This window comes from Scophthalmus maximus, chromosome 3 (genome assembly GCF_022379125.1).
Source record: "Scophthalmus maximus strain ysfricsl-2021 chromosome 3, ASM2237912v1, whole genome shotgun sequence".
Taxonomy (NCBI): domain Eukaryota; kingdom Metazoa; phylum Chordata; class Actinopteri; order Pleuronectiformes; family Scophthalmidae; genus Scophthalmus; species Scophthalmus maximus.
Window position 1 is genome coordinate 7,851,381 of NC_061517.1, and position 27,148 is coordinate 7,878,528.

The window sequence follows — 27,148 nt, forward strand, 5'->3', positions numbered from 1 at the left end:
TTTACAATTTTGCGCCGAGTGTCGCGAATCTGTGGCTTCGTTTCAAAGATGTCGGAGTGTGAGGAGCATCATCTTCAAAGAGTCTTTGGACACTTGCACATTCTCAATTTCAAGATTCTCAAACATTACCAGTGTATATTTAAAAAAAATATCCATTTCATATTTTAATCTATGACTTCATGTTACATAATTTTACTGAGAATATATACTTAAATAAAATTGGAATAAATAATAAATTAAACTAGAAATAAAAAAAATCAATGACACATGGCATCAAGCACAAAATAATATTTATTTCTCTCTCAACATACAGTCTGTGATTAGAGTGCAGCAGGGTAGGGTGGGGGTAATGCAGTGGGTCATACAGCAGGCAGAAGCAATCCCACACTGTTTAAATACAAGCCTTTGACAATCAGAGCATATTCACCAGGGGGCAATGCTGTGCAGAGAGAGATGTGAGATGAGCAGAGTGGGAAGTGTCAGGACGGTGCACTTCAGCTCTCAGTTCCATTCCTGCACCCAAATGAATATGGCAACAATAGATATTCCCTCCACTGCTAACGATGACGTGGCAGCGATGGAGGTGGAACAAAATATATCAAATACAAGTGACAGAGAACAGAAATCTCTTACTACTGGAAGTATTTCACCAAAGCAGAAGACTCTGCATAATATCCTATAAAAGTCCAATTCAAACCGAATTGATGGAATAATATACATCAAAGCAACCCCTCCAACATCACCACTACCACCACCACCACCCCTGAAACAGTTAAACAAACAAAATGTACAAATATAAACTACAAGAAAACTGTACAGTTCACAGCTTGGAAGGATTGGGGTGCTGAAACCTTTCAATTGTGTTGTGGAGATGTGAAATTTTCAGAACCGTAGTAGCTGTATTGTTTATCTTTGCTTTGTGGAACATGTAAAGTTGGCCATGCTTGTCAGTGATAAAAAAAAAAGAAAAGGAGAGGTGTTGAAACCAACTATATACAGTATAGGAAACACTTTAACATAGGTTAGAATTAAGAGATTATTAGTTGTGCAAATCTCCCACATCAAGTATCATTTGAATTTTGCAATAGATTACTGACAAGAAAAAAAAAACAGGCTGTTATCCAAAGCAACCTGGGAAATCAACACATTGTCAAAAATTCAACAAGGCAATAACACTGCTGTGTGAGCATCTCATTAGTTAATTTAATTTGAGTAGTCTCATTTTTTAAGTACCCTCTTGTGTGAATCAAATGCTTAACAGTACAGAGGAATCACCTTGGATGATAGCAGCCATCAAAAGAAAAAGAATAACCTTTAAACATCAAATAAGTTAAAAACATCAGACTTGACTGGTGATTGCACTGAACATTTGACATACAGTTTATGCTGAGTAGTAGGACAGCCGAGTTGAAAGAACATTTAGCAGGAGTGAATTCAAGAGTTTGTTGGGTGATTTGTGATATTTATATTTTTACCTGGTAACTTCTGTCTGTTGCTGGGTGATTTGTCACTTGGTTCCACTGTTCAGCTTGCTCCTGTCGCACACATTGGAGATAAGGCTTGTGGCAAGGCCACGATCAAAGCTTTGTGGAGGGGTTAAATTGCACTTTTAAGCCTCAAGCCATCACATTAATTGCTACATTCTGATCAGAACACTACCAGAGGCATATACTGTAGAAAGAACTATGTCTAGTATAGAAATGGCTCTGGACACTGCCTTTCCTTCGAGCACAAGGCTACTACACTACCAACCCCTGTGCTGTCTTTGCAAAAAACAGGCAGTGTCCAACTGAACCATTCGACCTGAAAGAGTGGATTTTGGCTTCTGGCGTAATTATTTTTTCCTCCTCTCATCAGTCGCACATTAACCATTTGTATCTACAAGGCAACGGTACGTCTCACCACTATGGCATTCCATCTGTCACAGGGGTGGAAAGTAAACAAAGGTTAAAATATGATTTTATTACTTAAATAAGAGCATATGCTTTGTTAATAGTGCAGTACTACAAGGGCATTAGTATGTAAACCAAAAACAAAAGTGTCTGTAATGCATAAAAAAAAAAAAGAGACTGCACTCAAGCTACCATCAATTAAAATAACTTGGACGCCGACATGCTTTGTTTACAAAGAAGAAAATAAAATAAAAAAATCAATGTTCAAGGCACTACACATTCCTTCAAATATTTTCATCATTAATACTGTCCTGTTACGGCTTTTCACACCACTGGTATTTGGATTCCAATGTAGTGTTTAAAAATTGTACATAACAAAATCAATGTGAAAACTGCAGCAGTAAAGAAAATCGTGAAATATTTTTGCTTGACTGCAGACAAAATGTGTTGTATGGCTTAGTTCAGTAAAGTACAGAGCCAAAAAGCATTAGGGATTCAGACATTCTTAACAAGTACTGTGTAGTATACACACATATGTACACATGCGCACGCGCTAGCACGCACATTTTAACTACATATATACACCAATGAGCCACAGCATTAAAACCAGTGACAGGTGAAGCCTTGAGCCACAGACCAGTCCGAGTGCTCGCGGTGAACCCCATCCACCTGCCAAAAGGGAGTCTGAACTGGACCAAATGCAAAGAAAGAAGGGCTGACAAATGATGTTTCCTTTTTACGCGAGGTGCGTGTGCATCTTTAAGGGCAAGGCAAGCCGGTGAAGGCAGTGTGATGCTCAGGGCAATGTTGGGTCCTGTAATTTCTTGTGGATGTTACTCTGACATGTACCACCTGCCTTAACATTGCTGCAGACCAAGTACGCCCCTTCATGGCGGTACTCCCTGATGTCACTAGCTTCTTTCAGCAAGGAAACTGTGCCCTGCTACACTGCAAAAAAAATGAATCAAGAAAGGCTCCAGGAACATGACAGGGTTCAAAGCGTTGACTGGCCTCTAACATCTGTGGGAAAACTGGAAAAACATCCAAGGACACCTCACTTCGCACCATAAGGGAGTGAAAGGATCTAATGCCAAGATCTTGGTGCTCGATACTGCACACGCTCAGAGGTCGTATGGAGTCCATGTCTCGATTGAGCTGAGCTTCTTTTGTTGAAACAATGGGGGACATACACAATACAAGGCAGGTGGTTTTAATGTTGTGGCAGATTGATTATATATGTTGTATAAAGACTATCAACACTGTCATATTATTTACAATTTCAGATTATGTACAGTTGCGGCTCTGGTGAACCTGAACAGAGTGGGGTCTGACTCGTCCATACACGCCGAATTGTAGTTAGCAGATTAGGTAGTCCTAGTGGTTTTCGGACAGGGGCCGTTTTCGGGGTTGTGCATGATATGAGGGTAGTTTTGGATCCCTGGGTTTGCCATTGTGGTATAGGGCATCATTCTTGCAGCACCGAGCTGGCCCACAGGACCCACTGACCCTACAGGACTAGGCACACCAGGCCACTGCTGAGAGTAAAGAGGGCCTGGGGGCAGGAGGTACCCAGGAGGGAGCATTGCTGAGGAGTTGGGAGTTAGGCCTGTGGGCAGAGCAGGTCCCAAAGCAGCAGTCAGGGGGCAGGAAAGAGGCAACTGGAACTTGCTGGTGCCAACATGGCATTTCATCTGGAACAGAAGGCAGTTGTTTTACACAACAGTGCAAAGAGCGCCTCTTAATTACATCACATGTAAAAGATCAAAATCCAATGATCTTAAAACATCCATCACTGAGTGCTCATCTCCATTAGGAATACCTCATGTGCAGCTGCTCCCATGGGCGGAGGAGCTTTGCATTCCAGGTCCCGTTGGCGTCTCTGTTGTTTGATTTGGTTCAGGGAGGGTCGTGGTTGATTGGCTGCTGCCACAGTCTCCTTCGTCCAGTCATCGACCAGTTTGTGAAGATCGTCCGTGAACGTGCCTCTCTTGTTGTTGCTGTTGTTGGTCTGGACCTGAGCGAGCCGTGTGATAGGCTGAGCCGACGGTGAGGGTGTGGCTGTGGTGTGTGATGGCTGTGTCTGACCGGAGGCTGCCTGAGCCGCGGTGGCGCTGCAAGAAGACCCTGAAAAGACAGAGCTCTTTAAAATCTGCTCAATGAAAACAAAACAGCCGAAACTGTGACACATGTTGCCAAGATAGCAGCCAACCCATTGCAACATCAATAACTTGAATGAATTATATATATATATAAATGAAATGTTTGAAATGCAAGCAATGACGAAATCCAGCAATCAAGACATGTAGGCACACTACCATGCAAAACAACCACACGTGTAAAACGATGCTGCAATCTGAATGCCCATGTTTTTCAACATGAACCACCACATTTTCAAAACGATAAAAAAGAGAAGGTAAAGTGCACACACACAAACAGGAGGACTAAAATAGTGAGGTTAGAGTAAGGAAGACAGAGAATAAGAAAGTAAATGAGATAGTTACTACTACTGCGCTCTTTGCCTAGACATAGTCGTTTCAGAGTGGACCCTATAAAGAGGTAAAACAGCACAAGACAGAAAGAGTTAGGCCAGAACACACTGCACAGCACATGTGGACAAGCTGCTCCAAAAGGACATTCAGTTATCAAAACAATCAGGGGGAGAGAGAGAGAGGAGAAAGGAGGATGAGGGGTTTAAAAATCAGTGAGGAAGACTGGAAAAGAGAACCTAAGTGTTTTTCTTTAAAGGGGCAATCATCTGAAGGTGTCCTTGACAAGTCTGAGAAAGAGATAGCCTTCGTTTGTGCTGTTGCATACTTATCAGCTCCTGCATTTATAGTGAACTTGTCGGGATGGATCATCATCAGATTTTATGTTGCGTTGTAAATTAACTTAATGACAAGTTGTTGTTTTTCTAACAATGTTGTAATGAACAGAAATCTGGTTAAATAGTCGCTATCGTCTTAACTAACTTTATAGAGTAAGAGTGGGATGATTTGCTTTATTTGTAAGGTTAAGTATGAATTATTGGCACACTGGTTGGCAGGGAGAGGTCCTAACTGAGTAAATGTTTTCTAAGAAAGGAGGACTGGATTAAAAGGAGATCCCTTTGTCGATGTGAGAAGGCCTGTGAAACAAAAAATAAACAAAACAGAAAAACAGAAAGAGCACACACTTAGAGAGGATTCATCAGAGTCAGCACTTGTCTTAACATGCAGGTAACTCAGGAGAGGTGGAAAGAGGGGAGAAAAAAAAATAGTAGTATTGATGATACAGCCCTTCATACGGCGGAGCAAGTCTCCGTCAGTGCCCTGCCTGGCGCCTGCACCATGCACGTCTTCTCCATCCAAACATGAGGGACAGAGAGTGCTCTCCTCTACCAAGGGCCCTGCTTATCAGGGAAGGGCTGATCTCTGGGGGGATTTCTTTGTGTTAGTGTACACAGGATTACCGACTCAGGCAAAAGTGCCTTGACTTGGGAGATGTTATCAAAATGAACAGTGGATGGAAGCACACACAACAAATAAACGGGGTATTAAAGGCTTTGGCATTCTCTGTGTGTTTTGTTGTAACTGTGTCACTGTGTCGTGGACCTGTCATTGACAAAACTCATCTCCTAGCCCCTTACACTAAACTACCATTAACCATCACAGCTGAATGCCTGACTCTTACCTAAACCTATTTCTGTTCCACGTCTTAACCCTAACAACAGCCATTTAAACTTGAGGGTTCCAGTATTTGGGTTCCAACAAAGCTGTTGTAGTATAGTGTAATCCCCCCCTCCCTCGCGCAAAAACAGCCACACTGTCTTAAGTTGTTTTCAGATCTGACCTCAGGCCCATATTTGGAGAGGATTAGCCATTCACAAGCTCAGTATATATGTCGGCTCTGTATTAAATAAAATATTGAAAAAAGCCAGAAGCACTGCACAAAGCATTTGGATGGGGGGGGGGGGGGGGGGGGGGGGGGGCGCATTATACCCAAAGATGAATGGTCATGAGTGTAATTGCGGTTCTGTGAATTGCTGATAATTGCCAGAGGAAATTGTTTGTACAGATATTTGTATTATTTAGTATTGGAGGTCACGGATACAGATTTACAGAGGTTTGCTCCTGGAAATATTTCATTTTCAGTCTTCATGCCAAGACACTGGATGGTTGCCAGACTCTTTGGTGTGACCTACATTTATAGAAAAGTTAAGTCTTTTTTTCTGTATCATTGTTCGTGACCACCAGGCACAGTGCTTAACAACTCTAATAAGAAAACCTTTTATGAACAATTAATACTCACAGAAAACAGTGAGTGGTATTTTCTGGCTGCACAGACCTTTGATTGTGCCTATATTACACCAATTGAAATGACTTTGGAGTTAAGCATACCAAAATCATATGCACATGATGAATATCCTCTGGCTGTCAAAATATATATATATATCTTACAGAACACACCGTTGTTTTGGGAGAGGGAAGGTGGAAGGGGTAAAAATGGGTGATGTATGTCAGGTGAGGATAGATGGGTGACAGAGAAGATCTACTACTATAACATATTAAATCAAAACACTTGGTTGATAGTGAGAGAGGTAGGTTATAGGAAGGAATAAGTGGAAATGAGTGAGGGGGAAATAGAAAAAGAACAAATACAAACAGATGGACAGAGACACAGGTCCACTGAGGAATCTAGTGCGTGGTTTGCTACTAGATTTATAGGTGACTCTCTCTGACGTTTGGTGGTAAACCGTCCAGCCTGTAAAATGAATATAAGAGGGAAGAAGAGAAGAAACAAGAGAGACACTTTGTAAAAGTGCACAGAGACTAGGATGAGAAACCCGCACCATCAAAAGCACCAGCAAAGGATTTAAAGAAGGAGGTTATGAAACGCAGGAATCCACCATGTTATCTGGTGATTAATGGGAAACTTGACTATCATTCAAAAATTACAACTGATAATATTGGTTGGTCGTTGTTCTTTACATACTGTTTATTTTAAAATAAAAGTGTTGCAATGTCTTATTTTAAGATAAAAACATGTAGTAACAAATTTTACTGCTGAAAAAATTGATTTAAAAAATTCTAGTATAGTAACCAAGCTTTTAGCCTCAAAATTAATGTCTCTACTGTTTTAGAATTGTCTAATATGCAGTCGACTTAATATATAGCTTGGTAAATAATTTGGTGACTGATAAACCCATGTTTAATAAGTATTATTAACTGATGAATCACTCTTCTGCAAATAATAAATTAACAGCAAATGTTATTTTGAACCTGTGTGTAGCCCTGTTCATACCTGACATCTGCAATCTGCTGCCCGTTTACACTGGAACACACATGCCCACTGTACGAGAAGTCAGGTACATTAGCACGGACAATGATTCTTTCTGATACAGAGCTAAAACAATTGTCCGGACGGAGATCGCTTTTGTTTTAAGAGACTCTTTTAAATGCAATGTATAAATGTGGACGTAACTTGAGATCTGATCACTGAGACATCATTTGGAGGTTGAGTGATTACCTTGAGTGAGGCCACATTCTTTTAGCAGTGTGCACACAAATGTGTCCTGGGCCACATTTTGCTCTTTGCAAACGTAATTGATGGAGGGGTTTATTTGCATATAGATCAGGGTAGTGAGAGCTGATCACTCTAAACATATTTTAATACCAGGTGTGAACTGACTGTACTGTCCACTAGTGATCGGATCACACGAGACACAGTGAATGCCAGGTATGAACAGGGACAATATATTGAATACTAACTTGCTGATCTTTGCCTGTTATTTCTTCTAGTGATACAATTAAATTATTTGATAGGGAGACAACCACAATTATTGATTTTTCGTTATCGCCTCACAAATTCAACATTGGTGCATCTGTGTTAATTGCGACACAGATGGCATAAACCAGAAAACAATCCACACATATATATAGCAAGTGTCCTTTCGCCTTTCCTTAATCCAACTGATGCTAGACACCTGAGGTAAATTAAAACATTTGTATGTAGAACTTCTGGCTTTAATGTCTGCAAATTTATTTAGTGTTTAAATGGTCTTGAATACATTATGAAGTTTATATTTCAGTTAAAATTAAGTGGATCTGTTTGTTTCTGTGATCCTTCAAGGTTTAACTTTTAAAATCCATATTGTCCATTGACGGTGTGGACAACATTAATAACTGCACGTCCCATCCCAAAACACGAGCGTGCACATGAACCTATAATGTGTACCTTGGCCAGGGCCTGCTTGGGTGGCCATTCCATCACCATGTAGCCCGGCGTAGATGTTGTCTGAGGAGATAGAGCCCTTCAGGGAACAGGGCTGCTGAGTGTGAACTTGCTCTGGGGCAGTGTGGGGCTGATTTCTGGAGCTGGAGCTAGAGCTACCACTGGAGTGGGCAGAGCCATCAGACAGAACTGAACTTTTAGCCGGGGAGCTGGATGAACTGGCAGCACTCTCACCTTGGAAAAGAAAAGAGCATGACTCAGAGTGAATCACCCAGTGAAACACACACCCACAGTGTTTACCACTGTGGGAAGAAAAAGAAAGTCTGCTTCAGTCTGAAGCACTAGTTCTAACTCTCCCCACCTACACACACGCACACTGTCTTAAGTTGTGTACACACACGCACGCACGCACGCGCACACACGCGCACGCGCACACACACACACACACACACACACACACACACACACACACACACACACACACACACACACACACACACACACACACACACACACACACACACACACACACACACACACACACACACACACACACACACACACACACACACACACACACACACACCTTTACTCTCAGTGGCGGTGTTAAGATTGTTTTTGAGCTGCTGCACCATCGGGTTGAGCAGTTTTCCAGCCTTTAGCTTGTGTTTGCTGGCCCGACGCCTGCGGCCATTTGGGGGTGCTGCATGAAGTAACCCGACGTTGGGAGGCAGAGTTTTGCCCAGCTCCTTGTACAGATGCTCAATCTCACTCCTCTGGAATGCCTGCAGCTCAGAGATCTCCTTCATGTGTCTAGTGAAAATGTACAGGGAGAGATCAGAAACAAATAAGCTTAAAATACTTCTAAAAGGCCACTGAGAGGCTGCTTTCCCAATTCCATGTTTTTTTTCGCACAATCCCATCAGTAACGTTCTCACTGTATAATCCACTAAAGCATAATCCACTAGATCTGTAATTATGGTTTGCAGACATGACATGTTTGTCAAGAGACATTCTCTCCTCATGCATGTGTAGGATTACTGATTAATTAAAACAACTTTACTTTAGTATGTTAATAAGATCAAATATGCATCAATGTCTTTTGGGTTCATTATGTTACCAAAGACAAATAATCCTCATGTCACCTGTACTGCCGCCAAAAAGAAATTTTATAATTTGAACATGACCTGTCATATATCAATGCCTTGATTTTTTTGTTCATTAAACCATTACTTTTGTATACCTTATATCGTATACATCATATAAATATAATATCATAGATTTGGAGCTTGTGCAAAATTAAGGTTTGAAGATTTGTGTTACAACTGCAACTTGAATTATTTTAACAGTATATCTGAGTTATCTCACCAGATCATTGTTGTCAAAATAAGAAATAAACAGATCCATCTAGTTTAAGCTGTATTCAACAGGACCTTTTTTTTTTTTTTTTTACTTAACACTGTTACTAAACTATGTGTTTTGTTTGTAGCTGGGGTTCTGGCTAAAACGGTTCTAATTTTTCTTTGGGAAACTGGATTAATGTGTGTTCTCTTCAATCAATTCAAACCATTATTGGCAAACAGAGCAGTCAGACCACGACAACGGAAGAGTGATTTCTCAGTGCTGAGAGAAATATTAAAAATTATGTGTTCTCTTTTGTAAATGAGGAAATAAAAACCAAGCATTGCAACCGTACATACATTGTTTAGGCTCAAAAGTAAATAACATTTCAGTATCTGTGCAGCTTTGGATGAGTGCCTGTGTAGAAGTGACTTTACTTTTCTCTGAGTTTTTGTAGTTCCTTCTTCATATCTGCATCCTCAAACTCGGAGTCATTGTCACTACTGATGTAGGATGAGTGGGCATGTCCTGCAGAAGGCGAGGGAGCGTGACCATTCATTGCCACGGGCTGTCGGATTGGTGAATCCGAGCTCTGCTCACTTTTGCTCCGACCAGTGCGCCGCAGGAAGGCCACTGCCCTCTTCATGAGGTCACTACCACTGTGCTCAGACAGGGCATGAGCTGGGGGAGCAGGGTGAACCGGAGGGAGACCAATGCTGCTGCTGTCCTCATCTGCTGAGTCAGAGTAGAGGTGAGATGAGTGCTGCTGGTGGTTATGGGTCGGAGTGTCAATGGTCTGTGCCCGGGGGATATGGCAAGGGGTGACATCGGGGCTGGATTTGGGGGTGGCTTTGTAGAAGTTTGGTGGGGCAGAGTAGCGGTGAGTACCGTGGCTTTTGGATGTTCCTGCATTGTCCTCTTCAGCTGTAGCTGTCACAGAGGACTGGCCCACAGCCACACAGCCCCAGACAACCCCCTCTTTCCTGCCTGGGACCTGGGTCTGACTGTGAGACCCTCCAGAACCACTAGAGGGTGCCGGGGAACTGTGGATCATCTTACTTTTCTCTAAATGACAAATGACATCCGGTGAAGCAGGGACGATCTGGAGGGAAGAAAATGTCCATAACAAAATCAAGATCCATAAACATCATTTACTAAGGCCCTGGACAAACAACAGCCTGTGATATAATTCAATTTGGTCAAAGGACATTTTTTTTAGGAGATTTACTTATTTACACAAAAAGTGGTTTCTTACTTGAAAACGGCTTTTGGAGCTGTATGAAGACGAACTGGCAGTTACGTCTCTTTCTTTCAAAACACTGTTAGCAGCTAAAGAGGCAGAAAGGAGAAATGCTTAAAAAAAATTGTTAAACTGCAATGAATAATGACATGTGGACATTACATTCGTAATGTTACCTACCTGCCACTGCAGAGTCACTTAGTGCACCCACACTATCTGTGCGCTCTGGAATCTGAGGCTGGGAGAGAAAGAGAGAAGGTGTGTGTGTGTTTGAGCTTGCAATAATTTGAATTGTGGCAAATGGTAAGCTACATGCACTCGATCAGTGTGGTGAGGCTCGCCAGTGACCTCTCCTGATCTCAGTTTAGTCTCAATGACTCAGACCCTGATTTAAAATGAAGCTGTCAGAGGACGAGAACATGACGAATTAACGCACCCACAGCAGTAACGTTATTGCCCTCCCCTCCTTCTGAACACAGTAAGAGTCTTTCTTAAATCAATAGCACTGTACAAGGAAACAATTCAATGATGATTCCATTAAGTTAGCTCCGAACCAACATCTGCTCACATTTCTCTCTTTCACAAATACACCCTGTCTCTCTTAACCACATACACAGTGTGTTTTACCAGTGGGTCCCCTTTCTTCTTTGTAAGTGCTCCCTCGGTGCTCTGGCCGTCTGCGACTGGAGAGGAGCTGACTCCCTCTGTGCTTGGGGCCAGCGGGTCAGTTGCCGTGCTTGAAGGTTGGGTGGGAGCATGTTCCTGGTACAACAGGTTTCTCAGTTTCTCATCCAAAGTCTTGATGGTGCGGTCAACAAACTCAACCCTACGTGGTCCCTCACTGTCTGACTCTCCTGGCCCCCCACTCGCTGGCTGCTGGTTGCTTGATGACTGGGAGTTCTGATGTGCGGGACTCTGGGGCTGGGAGGTCACTGTCCCAGGCTGAATCGGTGTGGCATAGGGTTGCTGCAGGACCACAGACTGATGGGAGGCCAGCTGAGGAGGGAGTTCTCCAGTAGGACTGGCCTTCTCATTGGGCTGAGACAAGGCCAAACCACTAGCTGCTCCTTTATCAAGGGCATTCACATCCAGAGAGACAGGTGGCACAATAGCACAGCATGGTATGTCCGTCACCATAGAGACCACAGAGATGCAAGGTTCTTCCACAGGAAGGGGGTTTTGGTGTCTGACACCTGCAGCAGCAGCAGCAGCAAGTGCAGGTTTAGTTACACAGGGCTGAGTCTGCTGGACCCGCGCTTTGCCAATGTTTTGGTCTGGAGGTTGCACTGAGGTCTGAGCAGCAGTCGGCAGAGAGGAGGAGGAGGAGCAGGATGGGTTTTGAGAAGATAAAGATGCGACCGGGGTAGTCACTGCAGCTGTGTTGCAGTTGGGCCTGACTGACGGTGAAGCAGAGTTTTCAGATTCTGAAGAAAAAGAAAGAAAAAATAGATTTGATTAGGGTTTGGAAACAGTTTGGGAGTTAAACAGCCAAGACCACAAAGAAGAGGGTGTGGGTCCTGTGAGTGTTACATCACTGCTTGTCTTCTCCCATCAGGCTCCGTTAGCTGGAGTATAAATCCTGCCATTCTACCCCTGCAGAAGTACTCTTATATAACTGACCCCAACAGTACAACTGCACAGACGCACACTCTAATGCATGTGCAGCATCTTCAGCATCAACAGCAGCAAGAAAAACACAAATGATTCATTTCATTCTATAGAAAATAGGCTCCTGGCAGAAAAGGCCTCATATTATAGAATTTTATTTAGTAAGCAGCAAGTAATATGCTGCATACCCTGGGCAGCAGTGATGCCAGATGTGGTCTTCTCTTTGTCTGGCACAGGCGTTTCAGCTACAGGGCAGATGATAAACCAGCGCTTGCCAGTATGGAGGACTGTCAAGGACAGAAAAAAATAAAATCTCATTAATCCACATCTACATAAACTGTTATAAAAATCAAGCGTGAATGGATTTTGTTTGAATGAATATGAGTTTAGTAAAATCTTACCATTTTGTTGATACACCAGCTGTGGTGTGCTGGGTGCTGATGCCTTCAATCCCAAAAAGAAAAATAAGAATTACAACACAGAGTTGATACATGTAAATCAATTTCATAGACTTTGATAGAATTTTATGGACTTTAAACTTTAAAGAGCTTCAAAGTTTTAGAGAGACGGCTTCAGAAAATAAAATCAGTTTGATTAAAATTTTACATCAGCAAGAATGGGTTTTCTGGCATCTCTTGTTGGCAGCGTTGCAGGCAAATTCATCCTCAGAGTGCAGTCGGGTTAATGTATTCAAGGAAGAGACACTTGTAGACAGATTGCGACAGATCACAACTACTAACTATCAGCCGTTCCGTTCTCACCTCTGTTCCCAGCATGTCAGCTCCCTCACTCTGTTTGGGACTGCCTCCCTGATCAGAGTTCCTCTCACCCTCAGTGTCCTCACTCAGCATGTCCTCAGCTTTGTCCACAATGTCCTTCAGCTGCTCAATGAAAATCTCTTTCTCCAAAGGTAAAATGAAATCATTCTCCACCTGAAAGGGATGATGGGGGAAAAAAAAGACAGCAGGACATAAAAAGGTTTTCTATAACCTGTCGTCATGGCTGTGCCAGGAACAACAAATGCATTTTTAGGAGACGTATATTCTCTTGATGTAGTTTGCCACCAAGATACAGCAAACTTATTAATCTCTATTCTAGTTAAGTATTTATCTTTTTAAGCATTTCACATAACATAAACATGTTGTTTTATTTAGCTTCACGAGCAGTCACTTGCCTTGGACCAACCATCATATACACAATATGTTAGTGTAACGGTTATGCCATGAAATATTCATCTATCCCATCTATAAATATGAGCCCCATATGAATTGGTTGGAGATGGAGGAGAGCGACAGAGCGAGAGAGAGATGTCAAGATTTTTTGCTGCATTGCAGCGGAGAACGGTATAGAACAAAGTTTCTGAGTTTTGAACCATGAGAAAACACAGAACGGACATTACAGACAGTGACTTTGTCTCCTGCATACCATGTACGTGGCAATCTCCTCCGGTGCATCTCCATCCAGGTCAAACTTGAAAGTGACCATCTTGTGGTTATGAGTTTCCAACTGACACTCTACCATTTTATCCCCGGTGTTACACACCTGCAGCGACACAATAAATACATTGTCATATATTACATTGTATTTAAAAATGTGATCATACTTTTGTAAATCTATACTACTCACGTTGAGCATGCTGAGCTTTGGCCTGCTAGTCTTCTCTTGACGAGAGCGAGTGCGCGTGGACCTGCGATGGTGTTTGCGGACTTTCCCTTCACCTTTACCTCCGTGTGTCCCCTCATAACCATCGCTCATCTCCTTCCCTGACGTAGCATCAGAGTTGACACTGGTTTGGGTGAAAAATACAATTATATCAGTGTATGTGCTGCTTTATGCATTGTCATCTGAGTAGCCAACACAAAGCTCTACTATTTAGGGGGAGCTATTGTGGTTTCAAGATCAAAAATGGACCTGCACTTTACTCATAATTGATAAGAATCGAACAAACAAAAATGCATATAATGTCAATTCAGTATGCCTGCTTCAGAAGCTGTGATTGACAAAGACAGATATAGTTAATCGGGTGTGTGATCAATAACACAAATTATATAACTTCTAGCGTCGCACAGACAAAGAGACAAACATTTTGAAAAATATCTTCACCTCCTCTCATTGATATGGAGCTTAAATAAGAGTAGTGAAATGCTTTGAAGTCTATCACAAGTGACAATGAACTTAAATGGGATATACATTTGTTGGGAATTTGCTATCTGATACTCATTATGAACAACTGACTTGTCTACTGTTCGTCACAATGACGTGAAGCTGTGCTCTCTGGTTTCACAGACATATTTGTGTGTAAAAACCTCTTCCTCTTTTTTTACTTTAGGAGGAAGCGTTAGCCAGTTGAAAGTTGTTCCATCAATTGTGATGTTTGGTGGAAGAAGAACCTCAGTGTTTTCTAAACATAAACAATGTCTCCGCCTCAGGAAGTTCAAGCTACAAAAACAATACTGAAGCAAACCACTGCGAGTTTCTGCTTGGCATCCTTTGAACATTTTTCACCACACCACTCTTTTGGTGTGGCTACTGTAAGACGATAGAAACTTCCAAAGGTTGAGGTCTGAGGTAAGAGACATCCAAAAAACTGTTAAAGACAATGTTGAATTCATTCAAACAGAATCTTCCTCTGGAGATTAATTTTAATTTGACAAATATGCATTTATTAGAAGTTCAGTCGCTGACTTGTCCTTGTACCTGTCATAGCTCTGTCCTCCAGTGTGTTTCTCTGTGGCTTGATCCTAAGAGAATGAGAAGATAATAAAGAGTGAAATTTATCAGAATTAAATTTTTAGATCATGTAACTGATGGTGACTTGTGATATTGCGTGTGATTGCACTGGTATATTTTCAGGAGGAAACAAGTTGTGGGGACTATAAAGCATGGAATTGAGTCATGTGTCCATACCTCTGTGTTGGTCTCTGCAGCTCCCATTAGAGTACTGGGATGTTTCTGCTGAGTCAGACTGGAACTGGCAGACCCGGGTGATGCTCTCAAGGAGTCGGAGGGCTGCAGCACAGAAATTTGGCTCTGAACCTGACTCTGGGCCTGAGTCTGGGCCTGCAGGGCCAGCTGGCATGGGTTGCTGTTGTCCAGATTGGCAACAGTGGTGGCTGCGCCTGGATTAGCCCCATCCTGCAGAGGTGAGGAAAAAGGTGCAGGCTGAACTGGCTCAGGATGGCTGACTGGGGCCTGCTGGGGAACCTGCTGAAAAACACAAAGAACAGAACACCTTATTAATATTATTATTATTATTATTATTATAAATAGTATTTTTTTATTCTATCTTGGAAGATGCTGAATCATTTGGAGATATTCAATCATGTATTTTATATTTTTTCATTCATTATTTTTCCTGATTCGACTTTAACATATAACGTTATATATAACATCGCTACATTGCGATGCAAACAAAGACTCTAAAAACCATCAAAGTCATAGTGAAACCACCCTGAACACAAATGAACACTCAAAATTCCAGTTCACACCTTCTTGGTAAACATCTGCACTTCATTGCAGCCGTCATAATTACCTGTATCAGAGGCTGAGTGCTGCCATTTGTGGGAGGGTGTGTGTTTTGGGACGGAGAAATGTGTGTGTGTATGGGATGGGTAGTAAGTGCCGATATAAGTGCCGGTTGGGAATGAGAAGCTTCACATCTAATACTCTGCTTCAGAGCCGTGTTGGGCTGGTGCTGTGGAGATGGGGGCTCCATCTTACCCAGCATGTGTGAGGTGGGCGGCATGAGGGAAACTGGGATGGGTGAAACTAAAGCATTTTCAATGTGCAAAGGGGAGAGAGGAGAGACAGAGGGGGTCGGGGTAAGGGTCTGTGCAGGAGAAAGGAAGATGTGATTAAGAGAAGACGAGGTTGACGGGTGAGGGGCAGTGCAGGGGTGAGGATAGGAGGATTCACAGTCAGTCACAGCTGTCATCACCTGGACTGTGGGATACTGTGAAGGAAACTGAAGGGGAAGAGAAAAAGGAAGAAACAGAGGAAAATTAAATATTCTAGAGGACTAAGTTCAACTACAGGAGGGAAAGGCATCAAGATAACTTGCTTCAAGTCAATATTCAATATTGTGATCTGTAAATACAACACAAGAAATCACTGGGTACTATCCAAGTAAGATACTTGTGAGGACAAAACCCCAATACCTTGGGTGGGTGTGTTGGCGGTAGAGAGGTTGATATCTGCAGAGGTTGGAGTTGTTGATGGACAGTAGCCTGAGCCATTGGCTTTTGAGGAGGAAGTGCCTGGGTTTGGCTGAGATGTCCATCTTGTCCAAGCTGTGACATACTCTGACCAACAGGAATATTCTACGGAAGAACAAGGAGGAAAATAGAGAAGAGAAGTTCAATAATGGCAGGGATTCCAATTTCACCTCAGTTTGGAAATCAACATTTCCTGCTATTGATCCGGATCAGAATAGCCCGTACTTTGCTGTCCCTTAAGCCTGGATTCAGTCACAATTTACAACAGACACAAAGTGAGCCTTTGGGGGCTGGCGGATGCAGCAGCGAAAGCCACTGTTATTGTTTTCATTACTGCTCACATTGTCTCTCCGTTGGCTCCTGTCCGAGGAAACTCCGGTTTATAGAGCTGTTAATTTTTTCATTCACCTACTATCCACCAACACAGCTGCTTCCAATTCAGATGCACCAAATCAAACCCAGGGTCCATAATGAGTGGGACCCAAAACTAGAAACAGCACTACCACAAATAACAATGCTTCCCTTGTTTAAGTGCAGTAGTTTCTGTCCCTCCCACAATGACAAAGTGTGTTGAGACAAAGGCATTCTACCTGATTCAGGAAAGCAGCGAGGCAAAGATAGGGTGGGAACTGATGAAAAATGAAAACAGGGTGAGGTCAGGGGAGGAAAAACAAACTTAAAATTCAAATCTGGGGCACTGCATATGCCACCTAGCTCTAATATCCTGCTTCAACACTCACCTGTTGAGAAATATGTGCAGCCTGGCAATGCTGGGAAGAGGCAGCGAGGCTCTGGGGAGTCACTACCTGGGAAGCACCCCCATAGGTCTGTCGAGCAGCAGTGGACTGGTACTGGCTCTGAGCTGGGGCAGTCTGTTGCTGGAGGGTATTGAGGGCAGAGTGTGCATAGCTATGCAAGGCAGCATCAGGTAAACCTGCAGCAGGATAACACTGATGTGTGGCTGCAACCTGCACAACTGGGGTCGCTGTGGAAGGAGGCTGAGGAGCTGGAGTCTGAACCTGTTGGACTGTAGACTGGGATAGATCCTGGCTCTGCTGTGGAACCACGGTTTGCATGGCCTTCTGGCCGTGCTGCTGAAGAGTTGGGGTGTGCAATTGTTGCTGAGCAGACACGTGGAGACTTTGAGATTGATGGGTAAGCTGTTGTGCCATTTGTTGATTTATGGGATGCACAGTATCTTGGTTATGCTGGAGTTGAGGTTGAATGTAAGCCTGTCCAGCATTGTGTGTTTGTTGTACACTGGATTGAGTATTTTGCTGTAAGGGCTGTTGGTGCTCTTGCTGAACCGGTGTCTGTTGGCTGTAAAGTGCTGGTGTGAAGGAGCTCTGACCAGGCTGCTGACTTGGCAGGTTGACTGCAGCTTGGACGTGCTGCAGTGTGCTGGGAGCTTGTGCAGGTTGACACTGGGCTGTGGCTGCCATAGCTGCGCCTACAGATGCAAGAGGCTGCTGTGCTGGCAGGCTGGCTGCTGCTGGAGCAGGAAATCCTGATGCAGACTGACCCTGTTGTTGCGTGGGAGCCACACAGTTCTGACACGTCTGCTGGACTAGCAGAGGAAAAGTTAAAGAGCTTGCCGCTGCTGCCTGCTGCTGTTGATAGCCTGGTGCTTGGTGGCTCTGTGCAAAATGCTGTGGCACAGCTGAAGCTTGGGTCTGTTGCACAATTGGAGGTGCATAACTAGCAGCACTGCATGCATGCTGGATGTTGACTAAACATTGACTAGCTGGAGCTGGTGCTGCAGCACTTGGTGGACCAGCATATGGAGCAGTAGGGTAACTCTGTCCAGGCTGGAGGTACTGCAGTGGTGTATTCATCGGTGTGCTGGATGAAGGCAGGCCCTGGACAGAATGTTGATTCTGGTGCCCGGCAGAACTGGTCTAAGGAAACAAAGGGGAGAAATTTAAGTTAGACCTTCTTGGGAATTAAAATTAACAGGTCATAGATACATTTTAAGAAATTTAAAAATTAAGAAAAAATCACAAAAGTTTACATTTGCGGCAATTGCATTAAGTCATACCGGATGCAAGTACAATGACAGGATGAAGGATAAAAATAAGTTAATGAAACATCTGTTTCAACAATAAGCAGGCGGTGACAGGTGTGAGATAAAATAAGGACACAAGGGAGCAGTAGCAGGCTGAGAGGAGGGAGCTCAGACAGTCCCCCCTTCTTCAATCAGAGGCCATCTATTCAAGGCAAGCTAGGGAAAAGACAGCGGTAGCACTGGGCCAGTGAAGCAGAAAAGGAAAGAACATTAAAATCGAGACGGGATCGGTTAGGGTTAATCAGCAGAAATTGTGCCAGTTAGAGATTTTGCCACCGTCATCTGACATGATCAAGCTAAGGATTTCTATGAAGATGGTCAGCTCTGGAGGCCTATGCAGGCAGCAAGACTCAGAAAGTGGACAGGAGATCAGTCCAGCTCCATGCAGAGTATTTTTGTACCCCCTACCGGCTGGGAGAGATCAGTTAAGCAGGTGTTGGCCGCATATGGGAAACTAAAGTGACTTCAGTCTGCTACTGTGACCTACCACTCCCACAGCCCCAGTCTCTTGCTGCTCTCTGGCATTGAATCTATCTTTGCTGTCCAGGAAGGATTCTTGATCCACAACAGAACTGCCACTCAGGAGATGAATCTTCTGGCTGCTGTCTCCATCACTGCGGGCAGACCTATGGGCAGCTGAGGGGTGCAGCAATGAGGCATGGCTGGGTGGGGTGTGACAAGGGGATGCTTTGCGGCCGGTTATATTGAAAAGGGACTTCTGCAGCAGTGAGAAATCAGAGCAGTCACTGGAACCTTTCTGCCGACCGTAACCAGGGGTGGTCGTTGTTCCACCAGAGGACGGGTGGTGTCTAAAGTCACAGGGACAGTGTTGTGCTGGCATGACAACAGAAGGATGGTGGTGGCTCCCTTCGCGTGACCTCAAGAGAAGCAAATAAAGGCAGGCCTGACACATGTGGGTTTTATGCATTGCAAAATGGTAGTTATGATGAGAACTCAGTAGACTGCTGAGGTCAGAGTGTCTGCGTCCACTCGGCACAGGCAGTGTTAAGTTCTCACTGGCCTCCGATGCCAGTCCGATGCTGGTGTCACTAAGGCGACGGCACTCAGAGAGTGAAGAGACAGGGGAGACCTGCAGCAGTGGCAGAATCCTCTGCGAGGGGAACCCGTCCCCAGTTTCTGAAAGGTTCTCTGGTACTGTCGGGGTGGGACTCATCGATCTCCAGGACTGACTGAAGGCATGGAGTGGAGCATTGTAGTTTGCCATGTGTGTGTCAATAACAGGGGCACTTCCTCTCCGGGCTGCAGCTCCCAATCGAGTCCTGAGGTCTGGGCTCAGTGCTGCCCCCCATATTTGACCCTTTTCACAGGAGTGAGGCCGATCTGTCAGAAAAGGGCAACTGCTCTGGCACTGATTGAGGAGCAACCCAAAAAGCAAAACATTTGTTACTCAAAATAAACAGATGATATCTAAAAGAACACTTGCTTGAAAGGATACATGAACATATAAGAAACACATGTGCGTGTAATACGCATGGCGCTGTTAATGAAGATTGATATGCACGTGTCCAAAAACATAAATCCATGTTGTCTCTGCAGATGAACATCCTTTTTAGGCTTGTGAATGGAGCACCGGTGTTATCAAGTCAAAGAGAACAGTGGCTGCTTTCCAAAGTATGTGTATTTTAATAAATCTGATCATGGTCCACCTGGGTGTGTATGCTCCTGATACAGACCTGCTGTGTTGCCATGGTAATAGGCTCCAGCAGGGACTGGTAGAGGACACTCTGCTGGCTGCTGTGGGAGTCCGAGTACACAGTGGAGCCCATGCCACTGTCAAGTGTGCCATCCGCTGAAGAGACACACAAATCATGTGCTCATAAAAAAAGTCAGAGATTAAGCTCAGGTGTTTTCGGGTGGAGGAGAACAGAATCTCTTACATGTGACTGAGGTGACACTGGCTGGTAGGTTACGCAGCCTGCTGTGCTGGTCTGCCTCTGGCTCTTCTGGTTCCAGCAAAAGGGGTTGTCCTACGTGTGCACCCAGAGCAGAGACGCCTTGAGACGGTGTCATCTGGACCCGGTGTCCTCCTTCACCCTGATCCACTGCAACTGCAGCGGACACGGTTCTCTCTCTTCTCCATTTGATCAGTGCCACGCGGTCCCTGATGGACTTTCCCACAGTCTTAGTATCACTCTCCTGGAAGAAGCCAGAGTCCACCTGACAAAGAAAAGGGAAGAGCATGACTTCCAGGATATTTATAGCATTGAGCATGTGAGAGAAGAGAGGGCGCATTAAAACTGGGAGCGTATAAGGGAGAAAGAGCAAGGAAATCCAAGGGGATCAGAGCAACGGGGAACTATTCCCTTTGTCAGCATCTGGCTCATTGTTCACAACAGAACTGTCCAGACTGTTACATCTGCAAATAAAAAAGATCAGGAAACAATTAAACAACATGTGTATACATGAGATTAGGCATCTCAGGAGATCCACATTCATCACTGAAGAAAGATGACGTGTGTGACGTTAAGCATTGCTGGCCATACAATCTCATCGTACTGTTGGTCTACATGTCGGGCCTCATCCCCAAGGAAATTGTTATAGAGAAGCTATACTTTTTATTTTGGCTTCACAGCCTGGTCAGTACTTCACAGACAAATTGAAGGAAAGACAGTAAACAAGAAAAGAGGGAACAAGATATGTGGGAGGAACAAGAAAGGAAAGGAAGATACTGGTTGGATAAAGAGATGGAAAAAAAACAAGAAAGGAGGTTATGTCACTGACTGTACAGTTGGTTGAGTAATAAACAAAATGTTCTTTTTTTTCAAATCATCAGTGGAAAAAGACAGTACTAAACAATTAATAGTTAGACCTCAGTCAAAAGTTTACTTACACAGTGTGCAAGCACATACTTAAGACTTCTTTATATAGTTTCTGATTTTGTAAACATTATCAATTGTTTTGGGGAATTTTCAAGTGTGAGTTCCACGAAAAGGACAAACCTGATTATACTATTCTAGTTGACGCACAGGAGAAAATATTTCTCCAAAGTCTGTATTCATCAGTCTCAGAACAAACCACGACAATATTTACATTCTCCTGCTGACGTCTTAGTCCTGTAACACAGTTCAGGAAATTTTCTTGGCATAGCAGTATGTTAGATGAATGATATAAAAGCCTGGGGTCGGTCCAGGTTTTTATCGCTGCTTTATCTCATGATCTACAATGGAGAAAAACCATGTTAATGAAAGGAAGAAAAAAAAATTCAATCAGTGTATTCCCGGAATAACAGAGCAAGTTATCACCAGCGATCTGCATTGCGCTCGCCAATGATGCGATATGAGCACTGCCAGCAGCTGGAACCACTAAGCCACAAAGGCATGAGAAGCCCAACAAACTGAATTAAATAGCATGTGTTGAAAAGATGACAGTCGAATGAAGCTCTGTGTAAGTTCAGTCAGGAAGACTTCTCTTTTGCATGCGTCCATAGTATTAAATTCTCATTCATCCTGCCTTTCCTCCTCTCACGCATGCGCACTCTCACTCCTCCCGTCACTTCAGCGATCAGCTGATCTTATCTATCCAATAGCACTGCAACACACCTGCCTTGTTAGCATCTAATCTTGCTGCTGTCTTTTTAAATACAATTTCTCTCCCTGACTACATTTTTTATGCAGCTGTTAAGTTTGCCCTCCACCTCCCCATCACCGCCCAGTCTTTGCAGACTCATCAGAATTATCAGATTCATCACTCTTCAGCCTTCATCAGTCTCAGCAAGTCATCAACCATCATAGCCACCAGTGTCTGGACTCCATGAGAATTATTTTGCTGCTTGATTACTATATCTTCCCATAGAGTCAAAGCACCAAAGACTCCATCAAGATTTTGTCATCTCAAATATATATAAGGAATAACTATTCCTCATTCACTTGTTTCTCCTAAATTAAATATTTTTAGGGTGAACAGCATGAGGTATAAGTCACAGGATTCCAAATTAAAATTCATCGCCAACATATGAAGAATTATTCACTCACCATTTCTTGTGCCACAACCTCAGGGACCTCCTTCTCCAGATCAAACGTGAACTCGATGGCTCCACTCTCCTTGTACTTCCCCTTTAACTTCTTGTGGTCCTCCACCCACAGTTTGAGGGCTATTGAGGCCTTTTTCCCATCGTCCTCCTCAGCTAGCTCGACCCTCACACCTGTGTCCTCAGCAAAGAAAGCATGGTTCAACAAGTCCTTGATGGTGTACCTGGGAGAAGGAACAGTGAAGCTCAGATTCTGTACTACACACTGCTACAGTCACTCATCTGAAAAGTTGTTGGTTTGCAGATGGCCTTAGCGTCCTCTCGGCCTAGTCACTCACTGAACACAATCATACTTCAATAAAAAAGCCACTGGAAGCTAATTGTGGGTTATGTTACCCTCACAAACGCAAACTCATTATGTAACAGATTTGAAAGACACCCTGCAGATATGGAGGGAGACTGCAGTGCTGCTGAGAGCCAAACAGTCAGCACCACAGAAGTATAAAGGGGGAGCAAGGCAAGGCGTTAAAAAAAACGAGAAGGCAATTTGAGGGGCCCTGTTGACTGGACACTGGACAATAATGTGGACATTCACTCACCGCTCCTCTTTCTTTTGGCAGATACACTCTCCTATTATCTCCTTGATTTCAGGATCCATGACCTTGTTGTAGCTGCCTGGCTTCACTCCCTGAGGAAGAGGAAACGTAAACAAAACACTGAGGACATTCCACGGCAGGATACGGAGTGAAGGGTGGGGGGTCTTTTTGTGTTACTCAACACCAAATCTTATATTTTAAAAGGTGACATTTTATGCAAAAATCACTTTTTCAGTGTTTGTGCACAAAAATGTGTGAATCTGTGGACCACCTTGTCGTTTTTGTGTGGGCTGGCTAAACCCTACAACCTGGCTCTGAACAACAGGTTCAGCTTTCTCTCTGCTTGTGATGTCACAGAAGGGCTCTTTTGGGGTAACCCCGCCTGCAATCTGAGGATCTCCACTTTTCTGAATTTCCTACACATTTTGAAAAAACTTGACCAATCCCACCAGACTGGGCCAGCTGACCAATCAGAACAGACTGGGATTTATCAGGAGGGGAAATCATGATGTTTTAGACAGAGGGTGAAAAGAGGAGCTGCAGGAATGGGCAGTATGAGAACTTTTATGAAAATTAGAGCATGTAAACTTTTTCAAGCGGTAACCCAAATTAAAAGTATGAACCTGAATATGAGCATAATATTTCACCTTTAAGTATAACACTCAAGACACAATCTTGGTGAGTTTTTTGGCAGGTGCACATGTTGATTTGTGCACATCAGAACAACCATCTCCTGCTTTTCCTTTTGTCAGATGAAGCAGCTTTCTTGAGTTTGCCCTGGTTCCTGATATTGTCTTGTTGTAAACTACAATAAGAAGATGGCGGGTCTAAATTCCTGTCGTATTTTGTCTGTTCTGAACATCCATTGTGAACATTTTGGTTGGAATATCAATTTTAAAATGGTGGAATTTTTTATAACACCAAATGTTTCTAGGCTGGTGCTCTGACCTTATGCAGAAAGGCTAATTTTTCCAGACACACCTTTTCCCATTTCCCTGTGGTGCAGCATTGTGTGAGATATTGAGAGGTTATACATTTAAATAGACAATTTCTGCATTTTAGAGGTAATGTATATGCATTCTCCAGATTAACATTCCTACCAATTATGCAGCTGCATGCTGTTTATACTCAGGGAATAGTATGAAGCTATCATGTTTTCTCTTTGATCAATCTCCTATTAATATCCTGCAGTGGTCTCTGCAGGGCACTCTGATATGCATATGGTAACAATGCAGAGAACAGTATCTACAGACGGCTGCACTCATACGGGCATGGAGGCTTTTGCTTCTTTAACAGCAGGTGAAAGAGTCATATCTCATATTCCAACCCTGCCAAGTCTCAAGAGTGGAAAATCAATACTGTTCATCAAATCAGGAAGTCTATCATGACTTTAGACACCCCCTAATCTACAAACAAGTTTGCAGTATGCTTTGCTAGCAGAGGCACAATAATTTAAATGGAATGAAATACAGCCTTTAGGCTTTATCTAAAAAACAAAGGAGGATTTGGACTCCCTCTGTGACTCCATATGGCTCATTAGATTCTTCACCCAATAAATTCAAGGCTGAGGATCCACACAGCAGAAACAGAGTAGATCTTGCACTCGAAAAAGAAAAGCTGCATATCTTCAAATAAAAAAATCCCCTGACTTTCTGTGTGGTGAAGCAAAATAAACATCCCTGACCTTTCTATGCTACATATCACTGGCTCATTTTCCTATTGATATATAAATGTGTGTGATACACATTTTAAGTTATTAATAAATGTACAGGGTTTAAGTAATGTGTGACAACTAACACACAGTTTATTTTCTACATCAATAACCCAATTTCGAATTGGTATATTATCACAGCTGTTATTATAGTTTGCTCATCTTTATCGGTTATCATTTTGGAATCTCCAGTATAATTTTTTCTCTAAATAGCTGAGACTATTTTGAAAACTGTGTACCATCTGGACTCACACTTGTGACTTTGCGGTAAATCTGAGCAGCGTTCTGACACTCGGAGTAGGGGTACTCTGAGGTGGCCATCTCTAGCATACACATGCCAAAGGCGTAGACGTCCACTGCCTCATCATAGTGCTCCTCATACATCTCTGGAGCCATGAACTCAGGAGTGCCTGAAAAGAGAGAGAGCCCAGTCGATAGGTCATTTCCTCTTTTACAATTTTACCTGAACCATGAATCTGCAAATTTACATTTCAAAGTCTCTCACCGATGACACTCTTAGCAAAGGAAGCTGCCTTGAGGGTTGCCAGTCCTAAATCCCCTATCTTCACAGATCCTGTAGGGCCAGTAATAAAGATGTTATCACATTTGAGGTCCCTGTGGATGATGGGTGGGGTCCTGGTGTGGAGAAAGTGGAGGCCTTTCAGGATCTGTCTGCACCAGCTCCTCAGCACCTTGGGCTTCATGACCTTGAAACGCTTTAGATAGCTGCAGGGAGGAGAGGGAAAACACGTTATTTCATAATCTTATGAGCTACAAAATACATTTACATTTAGTCAGGTGGTTAATTCACTTTAACCTGTAAGTTATTTGAATTAGTTTTTCTTTCAATTTATACGTCAGGAGTTATCTGTTCAATATTTGCCTTGAGAAGAAACTCACGTTTTTAGCGTCCCTGACGTCATGAGCTCTGTGACTAGGACAATGCACTTCTTCCCTTTAAGGGGCGACTCCCAGAAGTCATAGAAACGGACAATGTTGGGATGCTGAAGACCCTTCAACATCTCCGCTTCCTCCTTAAAGCGCTGACGCTCCACTTTTGACAGTTTTCGATCCTAGAGGAGAGGGGACAGATGCAGCAGAAAAAAATAATGAATATGAAACTCGTACATTAACATATTTACTTCACAAGAAGAGGCCGTATCGTTGCAGGCACTTCTGAGTGCGTGAGAGGGTTAGTGTTCGTGTCAGTCTTTCAGCCATATGCACATCTCTAATTGGACCATATGTATATCAGAGATGATAAAACAGTCAACACTATGGGTGTGTCAGATGAATCCAGATCAGAGGCTTTCTGGATCACTGACTTGGTTTACATGTCTTGCATGGATCAACCATGGCGGCTGCGTGAAGAGACAGAATAGTGATAAAACCACAGTGACAATGACTCCGGTGGGGAAATTTACCCACATATTACCACGGTCACACCTACAACACACTGCAGCTAAAGGTTACATGTCGTTGATCTAATTCGTCTTTCTCCTTCACTTGCTTGCTCACCCACTACCTTTTGCTCCCCCCATCCCCCTCCCCCATATCTGCAATCTGTCTCCCTCTCTGCACCCCTAACACCAACCACTCCCTTCTCCATCACTAAACATCCCACGCACACACATTCACTAACTGCCCTCTCTCTCTTCCTTCCCTCTACAGTTCTCTGCGAGGCTGAGCCCACACCTTGCTCTAGGTAGTGCCAAGGGTTTTCTTTACTGCAATCTCCCTTTTTCAAACCACCACAGCCACAAATTACGTAACAAACAGACGTGTACATTCAGTGCTGAGCGTGGACTAAAAGCATGACCCCGCCCCTCACAGAGGCAGACTACACTGACGGTGGAATGCGTGAACACAACCTAGCGATATCTAATCTATTTAATTATTCAACCACGGTGAACTGCCCGTGAGAAGAAATAGCTGAACAAGAACAAAATATTTTTTTATCAGCTTGAATAACCTAAAAATTATCAATGAAGCAAGATATGCTGTGAAGCAATGTGTTAAAGAGTGGAGTGATAAGATGATAGAGCATGGTGTGTTTGTGTGTCATATCAGGTTTTGTGTGCAAGTGTGTGGGGGGTGGGGATTTTCACCACACTCTTCTGAAGTCCCATGAATAATTCAGATCTGCAGAGAACCCTTTTTACTGAGGCAAACTGAGCATCGGAGGGCTGGGGCCGTGGCCGCCCAAGTTCGGTTGTCCCCAAGTGTTCCCTGCTGCACAGGAGCAGCATATGGACTGAATTCTACCTGACGCATGTCAACAAA

The 27,148-nt window shown here is 43.4% G+C and overlaps 1 protein-coding gene across 12 annotated transcripts in view; it reads right to left on the reverse strand.

Annotated features, from left to right (window-relative positions):
- Window positions 1-273: 273 nt before the first annotated feature.
- Window positions 274-27,148, reverse strand: part of LOC118316742 (serine/threonine-protein kinase WNK2) — a 46,226-nt gene continuing 19,351 nt past the window's right edge. For 3 of the 12 annotated variants that reach the window (XM_035644872.2, XM_035644873.2, XM_035644871.2), the window contains exons 3-31: window positions 25,766-25,938; window positions 25,371-25,591; window positions 25,118-25,275; window positions 23,158-23,246; window positions 22,563-22,782; window positions 20,469-20,748; window positions 20,265-20,380; window positions 19,058-19,939; window positions 17,246-18,403; window positions 17,096-17,134; window positions 16,449-16,610; window positions 15,824-16,255; window positions 15,199-15,498; window positions 14,989-15,032; window positions 13,918-14,077; window positions 13,717-13,833; window positions 13,053-13,223; window positions 12,693-12,735; window positions 12,480-12,578; window positions 11,311-12,107; window positions 10,864-10,921; window positions 10,699-10,772; window positions 9,881-10,545; window positions 8,689-8,915; window positions 8,106-8,336; window positions 6,534-6,632; window positions 4,394-4,438; window positions 3,712-4,016; window positions 274-3,583 (exon numbers count right to left, since the gene is read on the reverse strand). In XM_035644872.2, the coding sequence (XP_035500765.2) occupies window positions 3,257-3,583; window positions 3,712-4,016; window positions 4,394-4,438; window positions 6,534-6,632; window positions 8,106-8,336; window positions 8,689-8,915; window positions 9,881-10,545; window positions 10,699-10,772; window positions 10,864-10,921; window positions 11,311-12,107; window positions 12,480-12,578; window positions 12,693-12,735; window positions 13,053-13,223; window positions 13,717-13,833; window positions 13,918-14,077; window positions 14,989-15,032; window positions 15,199-15,498; window positions 15,824-16,255; window positions 16,449-16,610; window positions 17,096-17,134; window positions 17,246-18,403; window positions 19,058-19,939; window positions 20,265-20,380; window positions 20,469-20,748; window positions 22,563-22,782; window positions 23,158-23,246; window positions 25,118-25,275; window positions 25,371-25,591; window positions 25,766-25,938 (7,692 nt within the window). In that variant the 3' untranslated portion in view covers window positions 274-3,256. The remainder of the gene's footprint in view (window positions 3,584-3,711; window positions 4,017-4,393; window positions 4,439-6,533; window positions 6,633-8,105; window positions 8,337-8,688; window positions 8,916-9,880; window positions 10,546-10,698; window positions 10,773-10,863; window positions 10,922-11,310; window positions 12,108-12,479; window positions 12,579-12,692; window positions 12,736-13,052; window positions 13,224-13,716; window positions 13,834-13,917; window positions 14,078-14,988; window positions 15,033-15,198; window positions 15,499-15,823; window positions 16,256-16,448; window positions 16,611-17,095; window positions 17,135-17,245; window positions 18,404-19,057; window positions 19,940-20,264; window positions 20,381-20,468; window positions 20,749-22,562; window positions 22,783-23,157; window positions 23,247-25,117; window positions 25,276-25,370; window positions 25,592-25,765; window positions 25,939-27,148) is intronic. The other 9 variants (XM_035644877.2, XM_035644879.2, XM_035644878.2 and 6 more) reach the window with 9 other exon arrangements.